This window comes from Oreochromis aureus, linkage group 7, assembly GCF_013358895.1.
Source record: "Oreochromis aureus strain Israel breed Guangdong linkage group 7, ZZ_aureus, whole genome shotgun sequence".
In the NCBI taxonomy this organism is placed as follows: domain Eukaryota; kingdom Metazoa; phylum Chordata; class Actinopteri; order Cichliformes; family Cichlidae; genus Oreochromis; species Oreochromis aureus.
The window spans coordinates 9,521,867-9,541,289 of record NC_052948.1 but is presented as its reverse complement, the minus strand read 5'-3'; the positions used below and the strand labels follow the sequence as shown (position 1 = coordinate 9,541,289).

Below are 19,423 nucleotides of genomic sequence, written 5' to 3'. Positions count from 1 at the left end.
TTAAGGGTGACCTGTGGGCCCGATATCCTCTAGTTGGAGACGTCAGGACCCCCATTGGTATTTGCCATATTTGCCAGAATTGGCAGGTCCATAACTGCTGCCGTGTGCTTTTCACAGATGAGAACAGGTTCACCCTGAACACATGTGACAGCTGTGAAATGGTCTGGAGAAGCTGTGGAGAACATTGTACTGCTAAAGGAATCGATACCATTGACTGGTCTCCGCGTTTGCCCGGCCTAAATCCAACAGAACACCTCTGGGGCATTATGTTTCGCTACGTCCGACACCACCAGGTTGCATCTCAAACTGTCCAGGAGCTCAGCGATGCCCCGGCCCACATCTGGGAGGTGTTCCCCCAGGACACCATCTGTTGTCTCATTAGAAGCACTGATATTATCAGGCAGGCATACAAGCACATGGGGGCCATACCAACTACTGAGTAACATTTTTATTTGCTGTGAAATGGACTAGCCTGGTGCATCATTTTTTCACTTTCACTTTCAGGGTGTTTTTGAAATCATCCGTCTGTAGGTTGATCATTTTCATTTTCATCAGTTTCTGTGGCATCCTGTAATTCCTAACACATTCCATATCATTAAATATGCATTTTTTTTCCTATTGACATGTGATGTTTTTAAAGTATTCCTTTATTTTTTTCAGCAGTGTACTAAAGAACAGATCCCTGCTCTTTACAGGCATACAGGCCCCTTCCTTCCTTCCTTCCTTCCTTCCTTCCTTCCTTCCTTCCTTCCTTCCTTCCTTCCTTCCTTCCTTCCTAATGTTTTAAAAATAAGAAACATTTTGAAACAAGAAAAACATTCCAACTTGTGTTTTGTTCTACTTTTCTATTCAAAAAGTTCAAAGCAGGCCAATAAATCTCACCAACAGTTCTTTACTGACTGTCCCTGAGCTTTTTGTAATCTTCCTAAGCAGATGCCCTTTTTTCATGGAATAGCAACTGTCTGAATATCCTAGTTTTGAGCATTTTGCATCCTCTTGTCCACTTCAGCGTGACAATGAGAACAAGATGTGATTGTTTTATCATAGAAAGTGTCTCAAAATGTGCTGTGAATAACAGAAGAAAACTTGTAAATACTATATTTGTTTTAAATAGTCTATTTCGTAAGCTCATTGATAAGTTAATGGAAGATGGAGCCCACACATGCACGGCCGGGTTAAGAATGATTTTATCGAGTAGAGAATCAGAAAGCTCTAAAAGCTGAGAAAAATTACAGAATTCTAGTAATGTGAAAGGAAATCAGAAAGATTGAGTATTACTGAAGTAATACTCAACATTACAGTAACTCACAGGGGAATAAAAATCAACAGTACTTCTGCTTGCTTTTCTCCTCCTGGAGCAGCAGCACACCTTTTGTTCCACTTTGATCCCTGTCTCTGTCTAACCCCCTTAAACCTCTGCTTTCTAGGTCTCTGATTACCTCAGAAGAAGCAGCCAAGACTAAAGTCTGGTTGCTATGGTAACTGATGTGGATTTGAATACCCTTGATGTGTGGTGAAAGTGTACCTGTATGTGTACTTGTTTGCATGTGTTTCAGTGAACGAGCAGCAGGCAGAGGACCAGAGGACTGGCTGTGAGAGTAACAGCAGGTATGCGTGGCCACTTTGAGTTCAGACTTCACACGGCTCAGGGTGAGGTGGAGTTTAAGCGCTCTTTCTCAACCGAACATGCGCCGATAATAAATGATTCACGCAACTCCGAGACAACACCTTCCCTTTATAATCAGTCACAGGGGAAAGTGTTGTTTTCAAACACAAGCCCAGAGGATGCAGCTTTGTGAAAGTCCACATGTTGTGTGAGCGAGCGTTTATCTCCTGCTGACTTTCTTACCCACCTATTAAATAAGTATGGTCTTTGGCTTTGGTTTGTGTTGCTCTGTGGTTTGAGGCATGTTTGTGAGGCGTGTCGGCGTGTTTTTAATCTGTTGTAGATTAGCTTTCTAATCTCTGCTACCTAGACTTTGGAATAGTCTCCTGCTGTTAAAAAGCATTTATTATTTAACAGCTTTCTGTTGAGATTCTTATTATTAGTAACTGATTGTGCTTTGTGACTTGTCTTGTGTCTGCAAAAGGCACTTTGCAAATAAACTTCACTTGCTTACTTTTTCTCATTTTAAAGATTTGATAGGTTTTCTATGGGCTACTGTGAATAAGATACAGGTTAATAGGATTTGCGGATCACTGAGTTCTTTTTTTATTCATATCTTATACAGCATCTCACCTTTTTTTGTGATTTTTTTGTGATTGGGTTTGTATAGTACTTGAAACTGAGGCTTTTTTGTACTATTAACTTTGTACCATAATAGTTTTCCCACATGATTAAAAAAGCTAAAATTACATTAATTCAGCTTGAATGTTATTAAATAAGCAATATTGATCCAATGATTAAATACATATTAAAAACTTATACTTTCATATGTTATTACTTATAACAAGTAGAAGTACTTTAAACTCTTGATAGTAATTATATTTTTACTTAAAGAAATTTCTCTGTAGCTTCTGAAGGAAAGTCTGAGGAATATCCTCCAGTATCAGATTCATAAATGGTATAACAACTTAATATATTCAGATTTGTCTGCTTCTTTGATTGGTTGTAAACATGCATTGAATGTGAAAAACAAGTAGAATAGGGAGGTTTTGATACAACTGATCAACTGAAGGGAGAACTGGCAAATGTCCCACGTTTTGTGACGAGCTTCTGATTTAAAGCAAGTACATTCACCTATAAAATACAGTACAAATCCTCCAGTGGATGTGGTGAGTAGTTTTTAGTATTTTTGTCCTAAAAGCTAACACATCAAAGGAAAATCTCTATCCCACCTACACTTGGCTTCCATTTCCATCTCTCTCTGGCTCTATAGCCAGCTTTTTGGGGCTTTAGGTGATGAGTGTCCTTGGTGAAAAATGAGAAGGCTAGAGCCAATGTGTCCATGCTCTCTGCTCTGAATAGGAATTCACAGCAATGCACCGACAGACTTATGCTCAGTGGGCTTTTTGGCACGGTCCCCCCGCCATGTGTGTGCGTGTGTGCGCGCGCGCGCGCGACTGTCTGTCTGTCTGTCTGGGAGAATGAGTGCGGCGGCCAGTATCAGCTAATTAAAATTTGAAAAATGGGAAATCCCAATTTATTTCATCCCCATGCCAAACGGGCGATTGGAGGTTTATCATATCACCAATACTCATAACTGATGATGCACATGCGCAGTCATCTTTCCCCTCCAGTCTAGCGCCAACTGAGCTCAATCTTTAAACCGCGAGCAGCTGCAGACTCATCATCCGTTTGTTTGAGGCTGAGTCTCATACACCGAGCTGGGCAGGAAAACTGTGCAAACAGACAGATGACGAATCAGAAGTTCATCTGCTCTTTTTCGCACCTGAGCCGCTCTCAGTTTGACCAACACGACTAGGATGGAAAGGTGAAAGTTCGGATTTTCTAAATCAGTAGTTTTAATGTGCGGTAATCCGTACTACTGACATAAACAGGGGATGTGAGGGACAAGTTTGAAAACAGAAAAACTCATGAAAAGGAGCTCAGCGGCGAGGATGTACGCAGGTAAGAGAAATCATCCATATTTTCGCACTTTAGAGCAGATCGCGTAATTTCTTTACTCAAATGTCTGAGGGAAAAAAGAGTTGTTAAAAACGCGGGCGTCTCAAGTCTGGTTTTTAGGGGGGTTTTTCTTGGCTGTTTTCTGACATGTTTGTGCAGTTACTTTGTGCACAAAAACCCGGAATATATGACGCAAGGGACCCTGTACACTACGTTTTTGTCTTTGTTTTGAAAGTTTCTCTTGTGCATCGATTCGTGGTGCTGAAGTAACAGCTCCACACACTTGCTCGGTGCACAGTTACTCTAAAAAGTAAGAAAAAAAATAAGCAACACGGTTTTTTCTTTAAAAAAAATCAAAGTAGGAAATCCGTTTTCCCCCTTTTGCGTCAGCGTGTGGTGGCTCAGTGCCTGGGCAAGAGGAGGATTTGGGCTGCTGTTGCTGCCTCTGTTCCTCCTCAGCACCCACTTAATATGTTCTCAGAGGAAGGGCTGCAAGTAAATTTAACATGCAGCATTATGGCAGTCAGCCACACATCTTATTTACCTTATTGTACAACAGTAATGAATTGAAAACAGAGTCAAAAGTTATAAATCTGCCTTTTTCCCAGGTCACAAGCTGTGACAGGCAGAACATGCAGCACGAACGTCCACAGCCTATATCATAACTGTCATTTTATGTTTTGCTTTTTGTCCCTGGATGTGCAGCAACATGCCAACATGCCACTTTGGTGAAAACTCAAAGCAAGTTCTAAGCAGACTGGTGCCCCTGGGCAAGATGATTTATTTGGGTCACATTTTATGTAATAGGTACAAATGTGGTGCAAGATATGATTTCTTGAAACTTTTCTTTTCTTTTTTTATACATATTTACCATTAGATGTCCTTGAACAGCTTCTTGGCAGACAGCAGTCCCGCCTCTCACCCAGCATAAATCTTGGCGGAAAAAAAAGAGGATGCAAAGATAAGAGTAAGAGTTAAGGAAGCAGATGGTAGAAGCAGCTTGTTCTCTCGCTCCCAAGCTTTGAACCCCACACCCTTGCCTTATATATGCATTCAGGGATTCTGCTGAGTGTACTGAAACATAAAGCGCAGACAAACAAATCCTGCTAAGCTCTCTCTTTTCCTTTATTCCTTGATTGTACCCCTCCTTACTGTGATTTCACACACTGTTGACTTCTGTACAGTCTGGATATTTCTCCTATTCATTGAGGGGGGATTTGCACTGGCGCAAAAGATTAAAGGTAAGATTGCAAACTTTACTGTGCTCCTTTGACAAATGGACTCCTTTATACATTTCCATATTCTTCTTTAATTTGAGATTTATTTATTTATTTATTTTTTTACACAAATGTGTCCAAAACTGCAATTTAGATGTCAGCAGCTTTTGTCCGGATAATTTTTTGTAGTTTTGAATGCTTTGTGTTGCTTGGTTTTCATAATGTACAGATGCAGGTGCAGGATCGAAAGCAGTTAACCCTTCTCTACGACCACAGCGTCACTGTGGAAACTGGGTACGAACCACTGATGGCGGCACTTTCAGCTCCCCAAACTACCCAAATACGTACCCTCCAAACAAGGAGTGCCTCTATGTGCTGGAAGGTAACTGATGAGAAGCACACAGCCCTGCTCATTTTACTGATGTGAAAAAAGTTCAGATATTGGGCCATATTCTTTTATTGGCTCAGATTGGCTCTGCGAGAATCCGATGCCATCGACACATATAAAACCTATTATGTGCAATGCCTCATTTTCCTCTTTTGTCATTAAAGACAAAACTGTGTTATTTTAATGTATCGTCCATTAACTTTTCAACCAGTAATGATATATAAAGAACATACAAGACAGAGTAGTATCTGAAAGGAGCAAGCATGTCTTTCTTGTTGGCATTTTTATGGTAGCGTTTTGTATTCCTGAATCACCTCTTTGACAGTAAAAGAGTGCCAATCGTTCCCCAGCCCTGCCTCGCCAGAGAATAGAGCTGATGTTTGACGAAGTCTTCCACATCGAGGCGTCGTTCGAATGTCGCTTCGACCACATCGAAGTGCGGGACGGTCCCTTCAGTTTTTCCCCGCTCATCAATCGCTTCTGCGGCTCAGCCAGTCCTGGACTCATCCTGTCCAGTGGACGCTTCATGTGGATCCGCTTCTTCAGTGATGAAGAGCTGGAGGGGACTGGCTTCCAGGTCCAGTACAGCTTTACTGCAGGTGACTAAAATGCAGTGTGGTGGATGTACCATTTTCACACTGCTCAAAAAACAAATAGCTTTTTGCTGACCAGTGATTCTTTGCTCTTCTGATTTCTCACCTCCAAGATCCTGAATTTCATCTGCATGTGGGAGGACTTTTAAACCCCATCCCAGGTAGTGCAACAGCATGTATAAGAAATCTCATGCAGCTTCAGGTGTACATCTTTAGACTGCTATGCGAAATAAAGTCTTGTCACTTTCCATCTGATCACATGTCCTCCTTTTTGCTTCCACTTTGTTTCTTGCCAACTGTCGCTGTCTCTGGGTCAGATTGTCAGTTTGAGCTGTCTGGAGCTGATGGTGTGATCCGTTCAAGTCAGGTGGACGAAGAGTACAAAGTGAAGCCGGACCAGGCAGTGGACTGCATCTGGACTATACGTGCCCCAACAAAGAACAGGGTAAGATATTAAAATGACATTGTTAAATTTTCAGTTCTCCATTTCTGTGTTTTCAATTGAGTGATAACTGAAAGTCTGTAAAAAGCAAAAGCAGAAAGGAAAGGAAAGGAAAGAAAAGGAAAAGGAAAGGAAAAATATTGCTTCTCAACAAAATGAATTTAAGGAGAGGGGATATGATTCATTGGGAACAAAATGACAAACAGTACAGTGGAATGAAAGATGAGTCTGCAGCCTGCAGCTTATTTTGCTTTCTGCTTTCACCCTTCACCCTCTCCATATCTGCTGTGATGTATTTTTCTATATTCTTTACATTATTTGAAAAACAAAGCATCCCAAGCGTCTTTTTTTAATATCAAGCAACTACTAATCCGCAGCTTATGCATATAAATTATATACATGTGCATTGTGCATTGCATGTGACAGTCAGCTTAAGTACATGTGCAGTAAAGCTGAGTCAAAATGATTTATATCAGTGATGATTCACCTGTCTTCTGTTGGCAAACATAAACGAGCTGAATTACAAACCCATTTTGTAAAAAGCTGTGAAATGTAAATAGGAAGAGAATGCAATGCTTTGCAAATCTTATGAAGTCATATGTTATTTACAAGAGGACATGTTAAATGGTAAAGAGTTTAAATATTTCATCATCTACAGTGCATTTTTAAAAGATTCTGAGAATTTGGAGAAATCTCTGTGCAAGGGACAAAGCTGAAAGTGATAATTGGATGCTGTCATAGTTTAGCAGATTGAGGATCCAAATGCAGACTCCAAGGACAGGCAGACATCTATCTTTGGAAGTTGTAGCAGGAACCAAAAATGCTGAAGTCCATAGAAGAAGGCAACTGAAAGCTGGGAACACACAGGGAGAGAAACATAAACATACAGACAGAGACAAAGGGAGTCACTAAGCCTGTCTATACAAGCTGACACACTAAGGGCTAATCAGGGGGGTTGGGAAGAGGTAGGATATGAGGAACAGCTAAAGACAAATTAGAGACAACAGAAGTAAAACTAGAAATAAAACACAAAAGACAACTAGCGTTGAAAATAAAAAAAGGAAGTCACATACCTACCACAGAGATAAGACCTTAGCACACTCATATTTGACAAAGACATGAAGGTAAAGCCAGGAAAATAAACATGAAACAACTATGCTTAATCAACCCAGACCAGAATACAAATGAAAATAAACTGAAAGGCTCAAGATACACAAAAATCAAGTTTAACAGTCAACTAAGAATCATAAAATAATAGTATTCAGTTAATAAGGCTCAAACTCTGGAACATGACAGATGTCCATAATCTTCAGGCTCTCAGATGGCACTGTTTTAAAAACAGATGTGCTTCTGCCATGTAAATAACTGCATGAGCTCCAAAATCACTCTCTGTGAACACAGTTTGCCAAATCAAAATTTTAAACTCTTTTTTGGAGAACTTGGGCGCTGCTTTCTCTGGACTGAGGAGGAGAGGGACCATCTGTCTTGTTTTGAGCGGTGACTTAAAAAACATGAATCTTTGATGGTATGGAAGTGAAATAGTACCTATGGAAGTGGCTGTAAAGGTACCATGTAGATGATATCTTTTTCAGATAAGGCCTTCTATATTTCAGCAAGACAAAACTAAATGTGCTGCATGCATATGTCAACATCATGGCTTCGTAGCAGAATTTCTCAGATGCTAAACCAGCCTGTCTGCAGCAGAGACCTTTCACTAAATGAAAACATTTGAATCATTAAGCAAAAATTACAACAAAGAAGGCCCAGGACTGCTGAGCAGCTAGAATCCTACATCAGGCATGAACAGAACAGCATTCCTCTCCTAAAAGTCCAGCAGCTGATCCTGTGCTTCCTAGGACGGCGATCTTTTGGACAAAGATCTCAGATGTTGTTCCTGGGATCTGCTGGTGGCACTCGCCCCGTATGGGGGTACTGCCTTGAGTGCTCCGATTGCCACAGTGACCACTGTTGCCTTCACCCTTCGCGTCTTTTTGAGCTCCTCTCTCAGCCCCGTGGTACTTCTTGAGCTTCTTGTGTTCCTTTTTCCTGATGTTGTTATCACTCGATAGAGCTACATCTATCACTACGGCTGTCACTACTATGTCTGGTTGGTTAGCCATCACCAGTTTGTCTGTCTGTATCTGGAAGTCCCACAGGATCTTAGCTCGGTCATCCTCAACCTCCCTAGGGGGCGTATCCCATTTTGACCTCAGGACTTCCAGGCCACTTCCAGGCCCTGTAGACTATACCAGCCACTTGGTGATAGCGTTCCATGTATGTCCTTGCCTGCTAGCTCCAGCCTGCAGCTGGGGTCTTGCCTGGTGTGGTAGACCCCAGCCTCTATGGGTATGGCAGGGACATTGTTCCCAGTTTAAATAGTTGACCTGTTTTTCATGTTTATGGGATTTACAAATCATTGGATTCATTTTTTATACAGCATCCCGGCCTTTTTGGAATTGGTTTGTGTGTGAAAAATGAAAAGTGTACATTATTTCCCTCTCCATTACTCATTCCAGATTTACCTGCGATTCTTGGAATACCAGATGGAAAACTCCAATGAATGTAAGAAGAACTTTGTGGCTGTTTATGATGGCAGTAATGCCATTGAGGATCTAAAGGTAATTCTTTGCATAACATCATAAATATTACTCTGTCTCTGCATGACGCACTAAGTTTGTTGCGCATTACATTGCACTATGCTTTCAGGTCTGAGGTTCTTCTTCTGCTACAGGATTTATCTTTCTTTCTTTGCCATACATGCTCCTTTTTTAATGCCATATTTAAATCACAAGTATGTAGCAACTGTTCTACAGACCTTGGCCTCATTGAGTCCGCACATCAACATCCATAAAAGAAAGTGGTGTGTGGTTTCTTGCAGGCCAAGTTTTGTAGTACAGTAGCTAATGACATTATGCTGGACACTGGTGTGGGAGTAGTGAGGATGTGGGCTGATGAGACAAGCCGTCTCAGCCGTTTCCGGATGCTGTTCACATCTTTTGCTGACCGTGAGTGTCTCCTTCAGATTATTCTTTCCCCCCTGCCCATCATTTTGCTTTTTCAGCTGCGATGGGAAAGTAAATGTATTAAAGATACAGTGCATATTTTGGTGGTTACTTTTAATTACTGCACTTTATATAGTAAGTCTTAGCAATAGCAAATAATAATAGTTTTGATAAGCATTTTATAGTTGGATCTCTGATAAAATACCCTGACTAGGACATGCCACATTCTTTCTGCTTGTAGCTTTCGATGCTTTGTCAGGTTGTATACATACTTCATATACACTTGTGTTTGTGTTTTAGCACCCTGTATGGGCGGTGCGTTCTTTTGCCACACTAACATGTGCATCAACACTTCTCTGGTGTGCAACGGCATACAAAACTGTGTCTTTCCTTGGGACGAAAGCAACTGCAAAGGTACCTCGATTCTGCTGAAGCACTTTGGCAGAAATGCTTTCTTTGGTCTGCTGTGATGTGTTATGCTGTGTAATTCTGTCATGCTTTGTGAAATGATGGATGTCATGTCTGCCTTTGTTGTGTCACATTGAGTCTCCTTGAGGAGCATTATGAAACACACACACCGGCAGCAACTACAGAACAGTTAATATCGATGTGTTTCCACTTGGCAGGAAAAGCATAATCTCATCGTTTTGACGCGTTTCCAACTGAAAGGCCTTCAAGGCTTTTTGGCTAATAAGTGGATCTTAAGCATCTCTAGTGCTGGGATGGGTGTTTATCAGTGCCTTAGCTTTTAGTAACTGCCTTGAATTGTTCCTGGCATCCAGAGATACGAATTGTGTTGACACGGGAGGGAACAAGTAAATGACTGATGTACTCTCGGTGCCTTTGAAAGCCTCTGATATTTTTAACTCTTTATGTCGTCATCTCTATCCTCCAGAGAAAAAGAACAAAGGTCTTTTTCACCAGATCACAAAGACTCACGGGACAATAATCTGTGTGTCTACGGGGGTGGTGCTGTTACTCCTAATTGTCTCCATTCTGGTGCAAGTCAAGCAGCCACGTAAGAAGGTATTTAAGAAAATTTGTTGAATTCTTATAACATCATCCCACTAAATTTTTGTCATACAAACTACAAATAAAATAGTGATTCCCTGTCATATTTTAAAGGTGTTGGTTCGTAAGAACAACTTGTTTCCTCGTGCTGACTTCCAGGAGGTGTTTGACCCTCCTCACTATGAACTCTTTAATCTCAGAGACAAGGTCAGTTTTATTGCTTTGACACATTATATTATTGGTATATGTTTATATCATTTTAAAACTACTAATTTATTAACATTGTCCTTCACAGGAGATTTCTTCAAGAGACCTTGGGGAGTTGTCAGAGGAGCTCCAGTCCCTACAAGCGCTCAGGAGGTCCTCGTCAGGATCGCGCTGCATACACGAACACCATTGTGGCTCTCTGGCCTCTATCAACTCCATTAAAGGCAGCCTAGGTGCACAAGGCCTGGGAAGGGGATCCATGGAGCTTCCAGCTTTCAGAGTAGACTTCCAAAACTCCTTGCCTCCCCTAAGAGATTTCAACAGCAGTCTGCGGAAGAAGAGCTGGCCCAGTATGAAATCAGGCCGAATACAGGGCCATCATGGTATGGGGGAGAGAGCTCTGGGGCGGCAGGACAGAGTAATGGAGGAGGATGAAGAGGAGGAGGAGGACGGGAGGTATGATGTGTATGTGCGTAGAGCAGGAAGTCGAAGAGGTTATGAAATGGCCCAGCAAAGATCCCTGTCCATGGACTTTTGAGGAGAAAACACAAGATATGCGTTAGGGTAGGTAAACACTGCCTCAATTTTGGGGTGGGGCTTTTCAAATTTACAGGAAAAAGGAAAAAGAAAGTAAATCAATGGCTTGTCCAAGTACACTTTCCTTCTTCTCAGTAAGGCTGGTAAACATAGGCTCTGTAAAGGAGCAACAAGAAGATCCTCAGGCACTGCCAAATTTGCTTATATGCTGAAACAGCGAACAGGGAGCTGTTATCAAGTCTCTGACACCGGTGTAAAAGTGAAAGTAAAAGAAAATGCTGTATACTGTTCTTGTGTTGATGTATTTTGTTGAATACATTTAACTGTAACGCGGATAGATGTTGTGGAAATATGTTTTGAGTCAGTGTGTAGAAGAAGTGTGATTACATTTTGAGTATTAGTGAAAAAACTACATTGAAAACAAAAAGGTAATTTCCACACCTCTGACTTAGGAAAAGTCAGCTCCGAGTTAAAGTCGGTTTTAGTTTTGCTGAAGGAAAGTCTGGTTGTTCTGCAATCCTCTTTTGGGCAGGTTGAACAGGTACACAGGTTGGAAATTTGACAATTATGTCACTCTGCAGTGACACACTTGACCTTATGAAAACCAGAAAACAAGATTTCTTTTTACAGTCCTTAAAAACAATGGGTTATCAGATGTTAACACAGTGGGGGAGAAGCCAACATAGTCCTGTTAATTAGCAAGGACTGTATTTAGGAATTAAACCATTTAATAAGAAATAAAATCGTGTGAGTACTGACCTCAAAGAAAATGCTGTATTCCAATGTTTTTATGTGTTGTGATCTTACACACAGTGTCTCCGAAATTCCCACAGAACGTCTTACATAACCTTGTAGCTGGCACAAACCTCATTTGGAAAGCCTTGCAGTGTAGTCAGCATACCTCTGCGGTTCATTTGTCATCCTCAAAAAAATTCACTGGACCAATAATTAGTGGGGCAACATAGTTTGTCTGCACAGACATAGACAAAAGCCTGACAGTGCATTCTCAGTGCTAGTGTGTGTGCTGGTAACACAGTGTTATACAATTCTCATTTGACCTCTAAGTATAGACTTATAAACTCACGATTAAAGAATTCCAGTTAAGTTTCTATGCACTGGCTACTTTGTACTCAATAAAAGCTATGATCAAACAAGTGATAGATAACGTAAATGGGTCAGTCATGATAATGTACTCTGTTTTATATGCTTCCATAAGTTGACCTTGTTTGTAGGGAATATGAATTATCAGCTCCGGTACACAGTCTTTTTTTTCTTTTTTTATCTCAATATCCATGAATAGCGACGATATTTGGAACACCTCAGGTAATAAATGACTCCAGAGAAATAGGTCAAAAGGTACAGGAGATGCAGGATTATTGCTATATAATAACTCTCTGTGTGACAATAGTTAAGCCTATCTTCAAAGGTGTGTCTCATTCTTTTCTCAGTTTGATCAACGCTGGGAAAACATCTGCACAAAGGAGCTAAAGAAGTTTAAGTTGGGTTTTTTTTGTCTGTTTTTTTATTTTTTGTTACAAGCCCTGTGTGCTTATAATCACCACAAATAGTTTGAAGGACATAATCGTTTGTTTGTTGTTGTTTTTTTACTACTTTTAATTCATTTATAAAAACGTTTTTACTTGGTCACAGTTGGTTATGCTGATTCCTTTCAAATTAAAACTGTAATATTCTACAAACACTTTTGCTTATGCTTCATGATATCCATCACCTGCAGGTGAGTGCCTGGCCTTGGGTAAACAAACAACAATGCTTGACCAGAACTGAACGTCAAGTTTACTTTTAGATTGCAGTACAGTAGGTCAGGTGATAACTTACATTAGAGCAGCAGGTTGGCATGCAGTCTTTCCACCATTGAGAGTTTCCAGAGATAGACAAAATGTTTATAAAAAATGCATACTGTAACTATGATTGGAAAGAATGATGTCTTTAGTGTTTAGCACAGTGATAGCCTTGTACTACAGACGATGCTGTGGAGTCAAGAATAAAAAGCACTTTATTGATCAAAATAAATAAATGTGGTAAAACATAATATAATAGAAATTAAACACACAAATAGGTTTGTAATTGCAAAATAACATCTTTATAAACCTTTAATAAAACTATACAAGCAGTTTTTTGGCCGTACTAAAAAAAGGTGCTGCTGCACTATGACTTAGTACACGTCAGCATCAGCAGCTGAAAATGAAAATACAGCAACAGCTTGTTTAAAGTCTTTGAGTTTCCTTCATCACTTTGTTCGGTGTTTTTTCATCTTCAGTCCACAAAAAAAACTCCTTTCAGTCCAAAGTGTGCAGGCAGACCGGGCTCTTAAGGCCAGAATGATGTATTGCAGCACGACATTGTCCATCGATGTGTTTATAGTCCAAAGCATTAAAACGAGGTCCTCAATGACTCATCAAAAAAGGGCATGTGGTTATAGGCCACCAAGGGTGTGCTCTCTCCAAGAACGGCCTCCGTGAAGTTGGGCCTTCTCCAGGCGTACACCATGCTGTTCAGGAAACCTTGTAGAGACACGCTGGCAGCCTGCAGTAAACAAAAGCAATACTTTAGCCTGCAAATCTGCCAGCCGATGACATTTTAACCTACTCATTGAAAATCTTTAACTAAAACATACCTGTATCATATAAAAACCAAATAAACTGCGTTGTTCAACGTTTGTTCTCATCAACAAGGTAGATAGCAGGATGAGGAAAAGCGCTACAAGAAGAAGAAACATCAGTTTAATTTTGTCGTAAAGTTGATATTTACACTAGCTTTGTGCATGCGTTTGTGTACCTGGTGCCCAGCAGATTAGGATGACTGTCACCATATTCCTTGCGGTAGAAATTGCTCTTTTCATTCTTCTTCTTGAACGCCCATCTCCCTCCACTGGGAAAAGCCCCTCCGGATCTCGTCTTTCATACCACTTACCAATCTTATAGTAAATAATCTGAACCAAAACAGGAAAAAAATATTTGTTTTATCAGATTACACTGGTATTTAAACTTGCTTGTTATGTTACAGCAATGTGATTGTTAGTAACTCACAGAGCAAGACACCATCACTGGTATCACCACAATGAAAAGAAAAGCTCTGATGAAAACGTCATGGATTGTCTCCTGTGGGCAAAAGAGAATTATGTATCAAAAATATGCATGCACAGTGCATTGCTTATACAAAATGTAACAATGCTAAAGAGCATTATTATTCTGTTAAACAGAGACTATACGCACACACACTACAACACAGGCCTCGATAAAAGTAAGTGTGTTAAAGGGATTCATAAGACAGCTGTACACTCACAACATCTGAGCAGGAATTCCTCCAGACGTGCAAGAACAAAATACAACTGTGAAAAAGAGAAAATCAAAAAAGGTCAGAAACACAGGGGAACAGACCCATTTCAAAGCTGTGACGTCTTTGAAAGATTTTGAAGGAGGCTGAATCTCTGGGTTGTGTGCTCACCTGGTGCAGTACGTGCTATCGTTACTGATGACCCCATTTGGCACGCCGCTGGTGGCTGGAATCAGCAAAGTAGCTTTCATGAAAGGAGTGAGCACATATGCTAAGTAAAGTGCAAGTGGGATCATCCTGTTATATTGGGCAGAAGATAGAGAAGAAGAATTAAATTGTGCACACAAAGGATACCATCTGGTAGGTTAGGTAAAAACTAAAGCATTTATTCATTTATTTTTTTAAAAAGTGGTTAAAACTTACCACACAATGGCATACACAGGTATGACTATTTCTTCTCTTCTACATGTATTCTGCAAAACAAGCAAATGTCAGTGAATCTGGTTTCTGGACAAATTATGATCACCAGATGCATCGAATGCCTCACCAGATCCCCCTCATCATCCGCTGGTCTTTCTCTCCATCCTTGGATTACATTCTTTGACTTCCAGGCATAAGCGACCACCAGCAGGAATGAAATGAAATAAAATGTCTGGAACAAAACACAAAGAACAACGCAAAATGTGACAGTTTTAAAGTAAGTTTTTAAAGTAATTTTAGACCAAGCAGTAATATTTACCTTAGAGTAAATGTCAGTTAAATATAATTTATGTGAATACTGATGAGCTCTGGTTCTCAGAGAACAACAACTTTATACTTGAAGAAGATTTCCCAGTTGGTTATGCTGATTCTTAGGACCAGTGTCCAACAAACGTGCAAGAGGACCTTTATCTTTACGAGGACGATCTTTATGAAGCAATGTGAGGACATTTTATTATTTGATTTTACACGTGCTGCTTGTAAAATGAAATGAAATATTTTTTTCTTTTTTTAAACATGCTTCTTTGTATAAGAAGGATATGAAGTATAAATACAGCTATTTATTTAAATGTAAATGTAAGGTACAGTAAACCTTTGCCGACATACCTGCAGACATAAAAATGACATTAGCTGAATTTTGAAATGTAGGGTGATGTAAAAATGATTTAAAACCATGCTCCTATAGTATTTGAAGTGGATGTTTGTTATCTAATAGCAGGGGTCCCCAACTCCAGGCCTCGAGGCCCAGTGTCCTGCAGGTTTTAGATCTCACCCTGGGTCTACACATCTGAATCAAATGATTAGTTCATTACCAGGCCTTCGGAGAACTGCAAGACATGTTGAGGAGGTAATTTAGCCCTTTGAATCAGCTGTGTTGGATCACAGACACATCTAAAAACTTCAGGACACCGACCCTCGAGGCCTGGAGTTGGAGACCCCTGTCTTATAGCATGTACATTATAGCGTGTAAACTAAATTTGGAATTTAATAAGTCTGTTGGAGTGCATAAAGACTCTCATGGACCCCAAAATAAGGTAACCTTAAGTTAGGAACCAGGTCAGTCCGTTTTTTTCTTTCTTTTTTTATATTGAACTCTTAAAAAGGTTAAATATTTTCCATATCTGCATTTTGAAAGAATTCCACAATCTGAGCTGGAGGAATTTGAGAGTTTGGTCCTACAATACATTCTTTTCTTTTCTTTTTCTGTTGCTTTATGTACAATCAATATCTCCTATCCTTAAAGCTTATCAATCTAAATTCTAACGACAACTCAGAAGACTTTAGTCAACCGAGTTCACAATAGACGTTGTCACTTAGAATTTTATGATGAGAACAACTGTTATGAAAAGCATGTGGAGCTCCTCCTCTCGGTCTGAGGGAAGAATGTGGACATGTTTGCATAACAGGGAACGTGACACAGCAAAACTGCTCACTATGTCATTTTATAGAGGCAATATAAGGAACACATGTTTTTGATTTACTTTACTTCTTGAACTACGTGATATGTCCTCGGTGCCTTTAGAAAACTTTATGTTATTAGACAGTAATCTGATCTTTTACTCTGTAAATGTTGATTATTATAGCTGGAAGTATCAAAAGGAATGTGAAACCACCTAAACTTTCATGACCCGTGTAAGATTAAACTACTTCCCCACCAAAACGTGGTTATCCTGTTAATGATTTATTCGCGGTGGTAAAAGCCCGATCAAACAATGAAATAAACAATCGCTCACCAGTGACAGCGGCAGGCCATATTGGCAGATGACTATACTGTTGACAGTCGGTATTTTGTTCATGAGACTCATGGACATCAAGATCAGAGCAGCCAGGAGGTCGGCGAGAGCAAGCTGCACCAGGATGTGTACCTGCAAAACAGTTTGCATTAAGGGTTGTGCAGTGTTGACAAACTACACAGTTCATTATGCTCAGTAATAATTCATTTTATTAAATAATCCATTAGTAATGCGTACACCTCGACTCACCTGTTCTTTTAGATGCTGCCATCTTGCTATGGAAACCACCAGGACGGAGAAACTCCCAATCACACTGAGGTTAATAAGAAATATGTAAACTATTAAATGACAGCAGGTATTTATTTGAAGGAAAGTTTAAAAGAAATGAACAGCTAACATCGATCCAAACCACAGTGAGCCTGCATACTGCTCAGGTTACATTAACTTTCCATTCCCTTTATTCAGGTATCACCACTAATAACCAACCTTAACACATTCTATGGCAAGCAGAAGTCTTACAGGGAAAATGTTACTTAGCTAAGAAGTGTTGTAACAATGTACTCACTATTAGTATTAGTATTAGTATTAGTATTAAAAGAAGTCCACAATCCAGAAAAATGACACTGTGTTGCATTAATACATAGTATATATATATCAATAATTATTAGTAGTAGTCGTGATTAGTAATTAAATGATTCCCGTTTAATTTTCTGCAGCAAATTGGTGAACTTATCATTTTATAAAGTAACTAAAGCTGATAAGTGCAGATAAATAAAAAAAAAAGTTCAATATTTGCCTTTTGAGAGGTGGAGTAGAAATAGAAAGTGGCAAGAAAAGAAAAGACTAAAGTACAATATCTCAGTTTAGTGAGAGTGATAGACTAAATTTCTTATATTCAGGTTAACATCACAAAGCATGATGACTTTTTTGGGGTATGTCTCAGACATGTTGCCACATGTCTGAGACATGTGGCACCATGTCAACAACAACAACAACAATTACAAACAATGTAATTCATTAAAAAGTTCCTCTCTCCCCTATTCTTGATTTGCTTTTGTCAAGAAACAAAAAGAAACACAAAGACTCTTCAACAAAGGGTTAGGAGTATCATTGTTCTTTAAGGAAGTTTACAGGTATCAACTACACTAAGTAACCTAAAACACAAACATATCAAACAATGAGGATGTAAGATAACTGAGAGACTACAAAGAGAAAGTCCCTGAATTCGCTGCATGGTGCCCTGCTGGTCTCAGTTGATTTTAAAAAATGAGAAACTGTCATAAAGGTAATAACGTGCAAAATAAAGTTTCTTGTGTTTGCTATTATCGTATTTGCAAAACAGATTGTTACATAATTCATGACGATAATAATATGAGGAAGTGCATAGGAATACCTGGGAGTGAGTAAAACTATGTACACCGTAGAGAGGACGTCGATCTGAAAGCAAAATTCGGAAATGCCTGAGTCATTTCACGGATAAAAGATTTTATTATACAGTTCTTTTTTCTTAAAAAAAAAAAAAATGATTAAAGCCCATTAAAAACAATGAATGTAGTGCCTACCTGAGCTCCACTCAGAAAAGTATTTAGCTCCATCCTGAGAAGTAAAAAGTCACATTCGGCATGTGCACAGCTCCATAACCTGCTCTCATTACAGGCCAATGAAAATGTGACTTCTTTGTGTATAGAGTGCCTCTATAAAAAAGTGCACCTTGTCACATGTTGTGACTCCGCCTGCTTGACTCAGTGCATGTGTGTGTTTGTGTGTATTTGTGACAATACTTGGTAATCCCCAGGTAGACTGGAATTAGTTTGCGCCTTACTTGATGCCTTCCAAGATAATGACCCATTTAGAAAATATAGTAAGACAATGAAACTGGAGTTTCTCTGTACTGTTTGGGGTTTTGTCCTCTTCTGATTATTACAAACTAAGAAAATAATAGAAAAAGTCTGAGAAATGTTTTGCATCCCTAACATTCTTCAGTAAAGCTGTCATGTCTTAGTCTAGTATAAAATGAAAGCATACAGTAGAACAAATATTTTTAAGGTTTTCATGGAAATCTAAATCCTAATCTTATTGAATTAGTCCACAGCTGAAAACACATGTGCAATAAAAAAGGAATACTGATTTTAAAAAAAACCTATTTAAACTATTGAGTTTTTCTTTCACTTGTATTCTGGGCTATTGACTTTCTGTAAGATGCAGTGCTGACTAATCAATGTGTCTTGCTTCTTTTTTCTGGAAACAATAGCCTACATATGTATTGTTGAATGTGGCATCAATTCAACCTGCTGTGTTTGGAGGAAGAAAAATACAGAGTATGACCCAAAGAACACCATCCCCACAGTCAAGCATGGAGATGGAATCATTATGCTTTGGTGCTGTTTTTCTGATTAGGGTACAGGACAACTTCATTGCATGCAGCGTGAAATCTCGGATGACAATCACCTTCCCTCAATGAAAACACTGAAGATGGGTCCAACACATACTGCCAAGGCAAGAAAGGCTGAAGAAGAAGCATATGAAGGTATGGAGTGGGCTTGCCAGTCTCCAGACCTCAAGGATTTAGAGTTAGTCAAAATCCAACTTGAGATGTGTGCAAACCTGGTGACCAACTACAAGAAACGTGTTACTGTGCTAAACCAACAAGGGCTTGTTGGGATGTATGCTGTATGCTGATCATAGAAGGGCCCTAAACCGTTTTTGTCATTCGTATATTCTACAGCTATAGATGCACACACACTCACAGGATGAAGACAGTGCAGTCAGTGCAACTGATTACTGGTCGATGTATTAGATTACAGTAATTGAACGTCTGTGTTACAGGGACATCTAGTGGTAAGAATTGGGCTCTGCATTTTGTTCATATGAGAGCAGGAAAAAGTAATTTAAATTATATAAAATAAACTTTCTTGAATGGTTAAAGACCCTCTCTCATATCCCGTGTAATA

General features: G+C 39.6%; 2 protein-coding genes across 3 annotated transcripts; one reads left to right on the top strand and one right to left on the bottom strand.

Moving 5' to 3' along the window:
- Positions 1–2,547: 2,547 nt before the first annotated feature.
- On the top strand, positions 2,548–12,599 carry neto2b (neuropilin (NRP) and tolloid (TLL)-like 2b). Of its 2 annotated transcripts, XM_039615871.1 has the most exons (14): positions 2,548–3,571; positions 4,446–4,535; positions 4,753–4,809; positions 5,015–5,167; positions 5,524–5,772; positions 5,880–5,927; positions 6,084–6,211; positions 8,725–8,826; positions 9,087–9,213; positions 9,511–9,624; positions 10,106–10,236; positions 10,336–10,428; positions 10,517–10,992; positions 12,414–12,599. In XM_039615871.1, the coding sequence occupies exons 1-13, from the start codon at positions 3,538–3,540 to the stop codon at positions 10,964–10,966; spliced, it is 1,776 nt and encodes a 591-aa protein (XP_039471805.1). In that variant the 5' UTR covers positions 2,548–3,537; the 3' UTR covers positions 10,967–10,992; positions 12,414–12,599. The 2 variants fall into 2 exon arrangements, with proteins under 2 accessions (XP_039471805.1, XP_039471806.1); XM_039615872.1 differs by lacking the exon at positions 4,446–4,535 and having other exon boundaries at positions 2,550–3,571; positions 10,517–12,599.
- A 391-nt stretch (positions 12,600–12,990) lies between these two features.
- si:dkey-30c15.2 (uncharacterized protein LOC558938 homolog) lies at positions 12,991–18,115 on the bottom strand. Its single transcript, XM_039615789.1, has 12 exons — positions 18,035–18,115; positions 17,866–17,909; positions 16,722–16,785; positions 16,473–16,604; positions 14,807–14,911; positions 14,683–14,732; positions 14,431–14,556; positions 14,269–14,314; positions 14,013–14,084; positions 13,762–13,915; positions 13,601–13,683; positions 12,991–13,509 (listed from the first exon to the last, which is right to left on the bottom strand). The coding sequence occupies exons 1-12, from the start codon at positions 18,065–18,067 to the stop codon at positions 13,357–13,359; spliced, it is 1,062 nt and encodes a 353-aa protein (XP_039471723.1). The 5' UTR covers positions 18,068–18,115; the 3' UTR covers positions 12,991–13,356.
- Positions 18,116–19,423: the final 1,308 nt, after the last annotated feature.

What these genes read in the sequence shown, in the direction of transcription:
- neto2b (XM_039615871.1), top strand. Translation starts at nt 3,538, where the DNA reads ATGAAAAGGAGCTCAGCGGCGAGGATGTACGCAG. An exon ending in AGCGGCGAGGATGTACGCAG is followed by an intron (nt 3,572 to 4,445) that starts GTAAGAGAAATC and finishes ATTTACCATTAG; the next exon opens with ATGTCCTTGAACAGCTTCTT. An exon ending in CCAGTACAGCTTTACTGCAG is followed by an intron (nt 5,773 to 5,879) that starts GTGACTAAAATG and finishes CTCACCTCCAAG; the next exon opens with ATCCTGAATTTCATCTGCAT.
- si:dkey-30c15.2 (XM_039615789.1), bottom strand. Translation starts at nt 18,067, where the DNA reads ATGGAGCTAAATACTTTTCTGAGTGGAGCTCAG. An exon ending in CTTTTCTGAGTGGAGCTCAG is followed by an intron (nt 17,910 to 18,034) that starts GTAGGCACTACA and finishes TTTTGCTTTCAG; the next exon opens with ATCGACGTCCTCTCTACGGT. An exon ending in GGAATTCCTGCTCAGATGTT is followed by an intron (nt 14,085 to 14,268) that starts GTGAGTGTACAG and finishes TTTTGCCCACAG; the next exon opens with GAGACAATCCATGACGTTTT.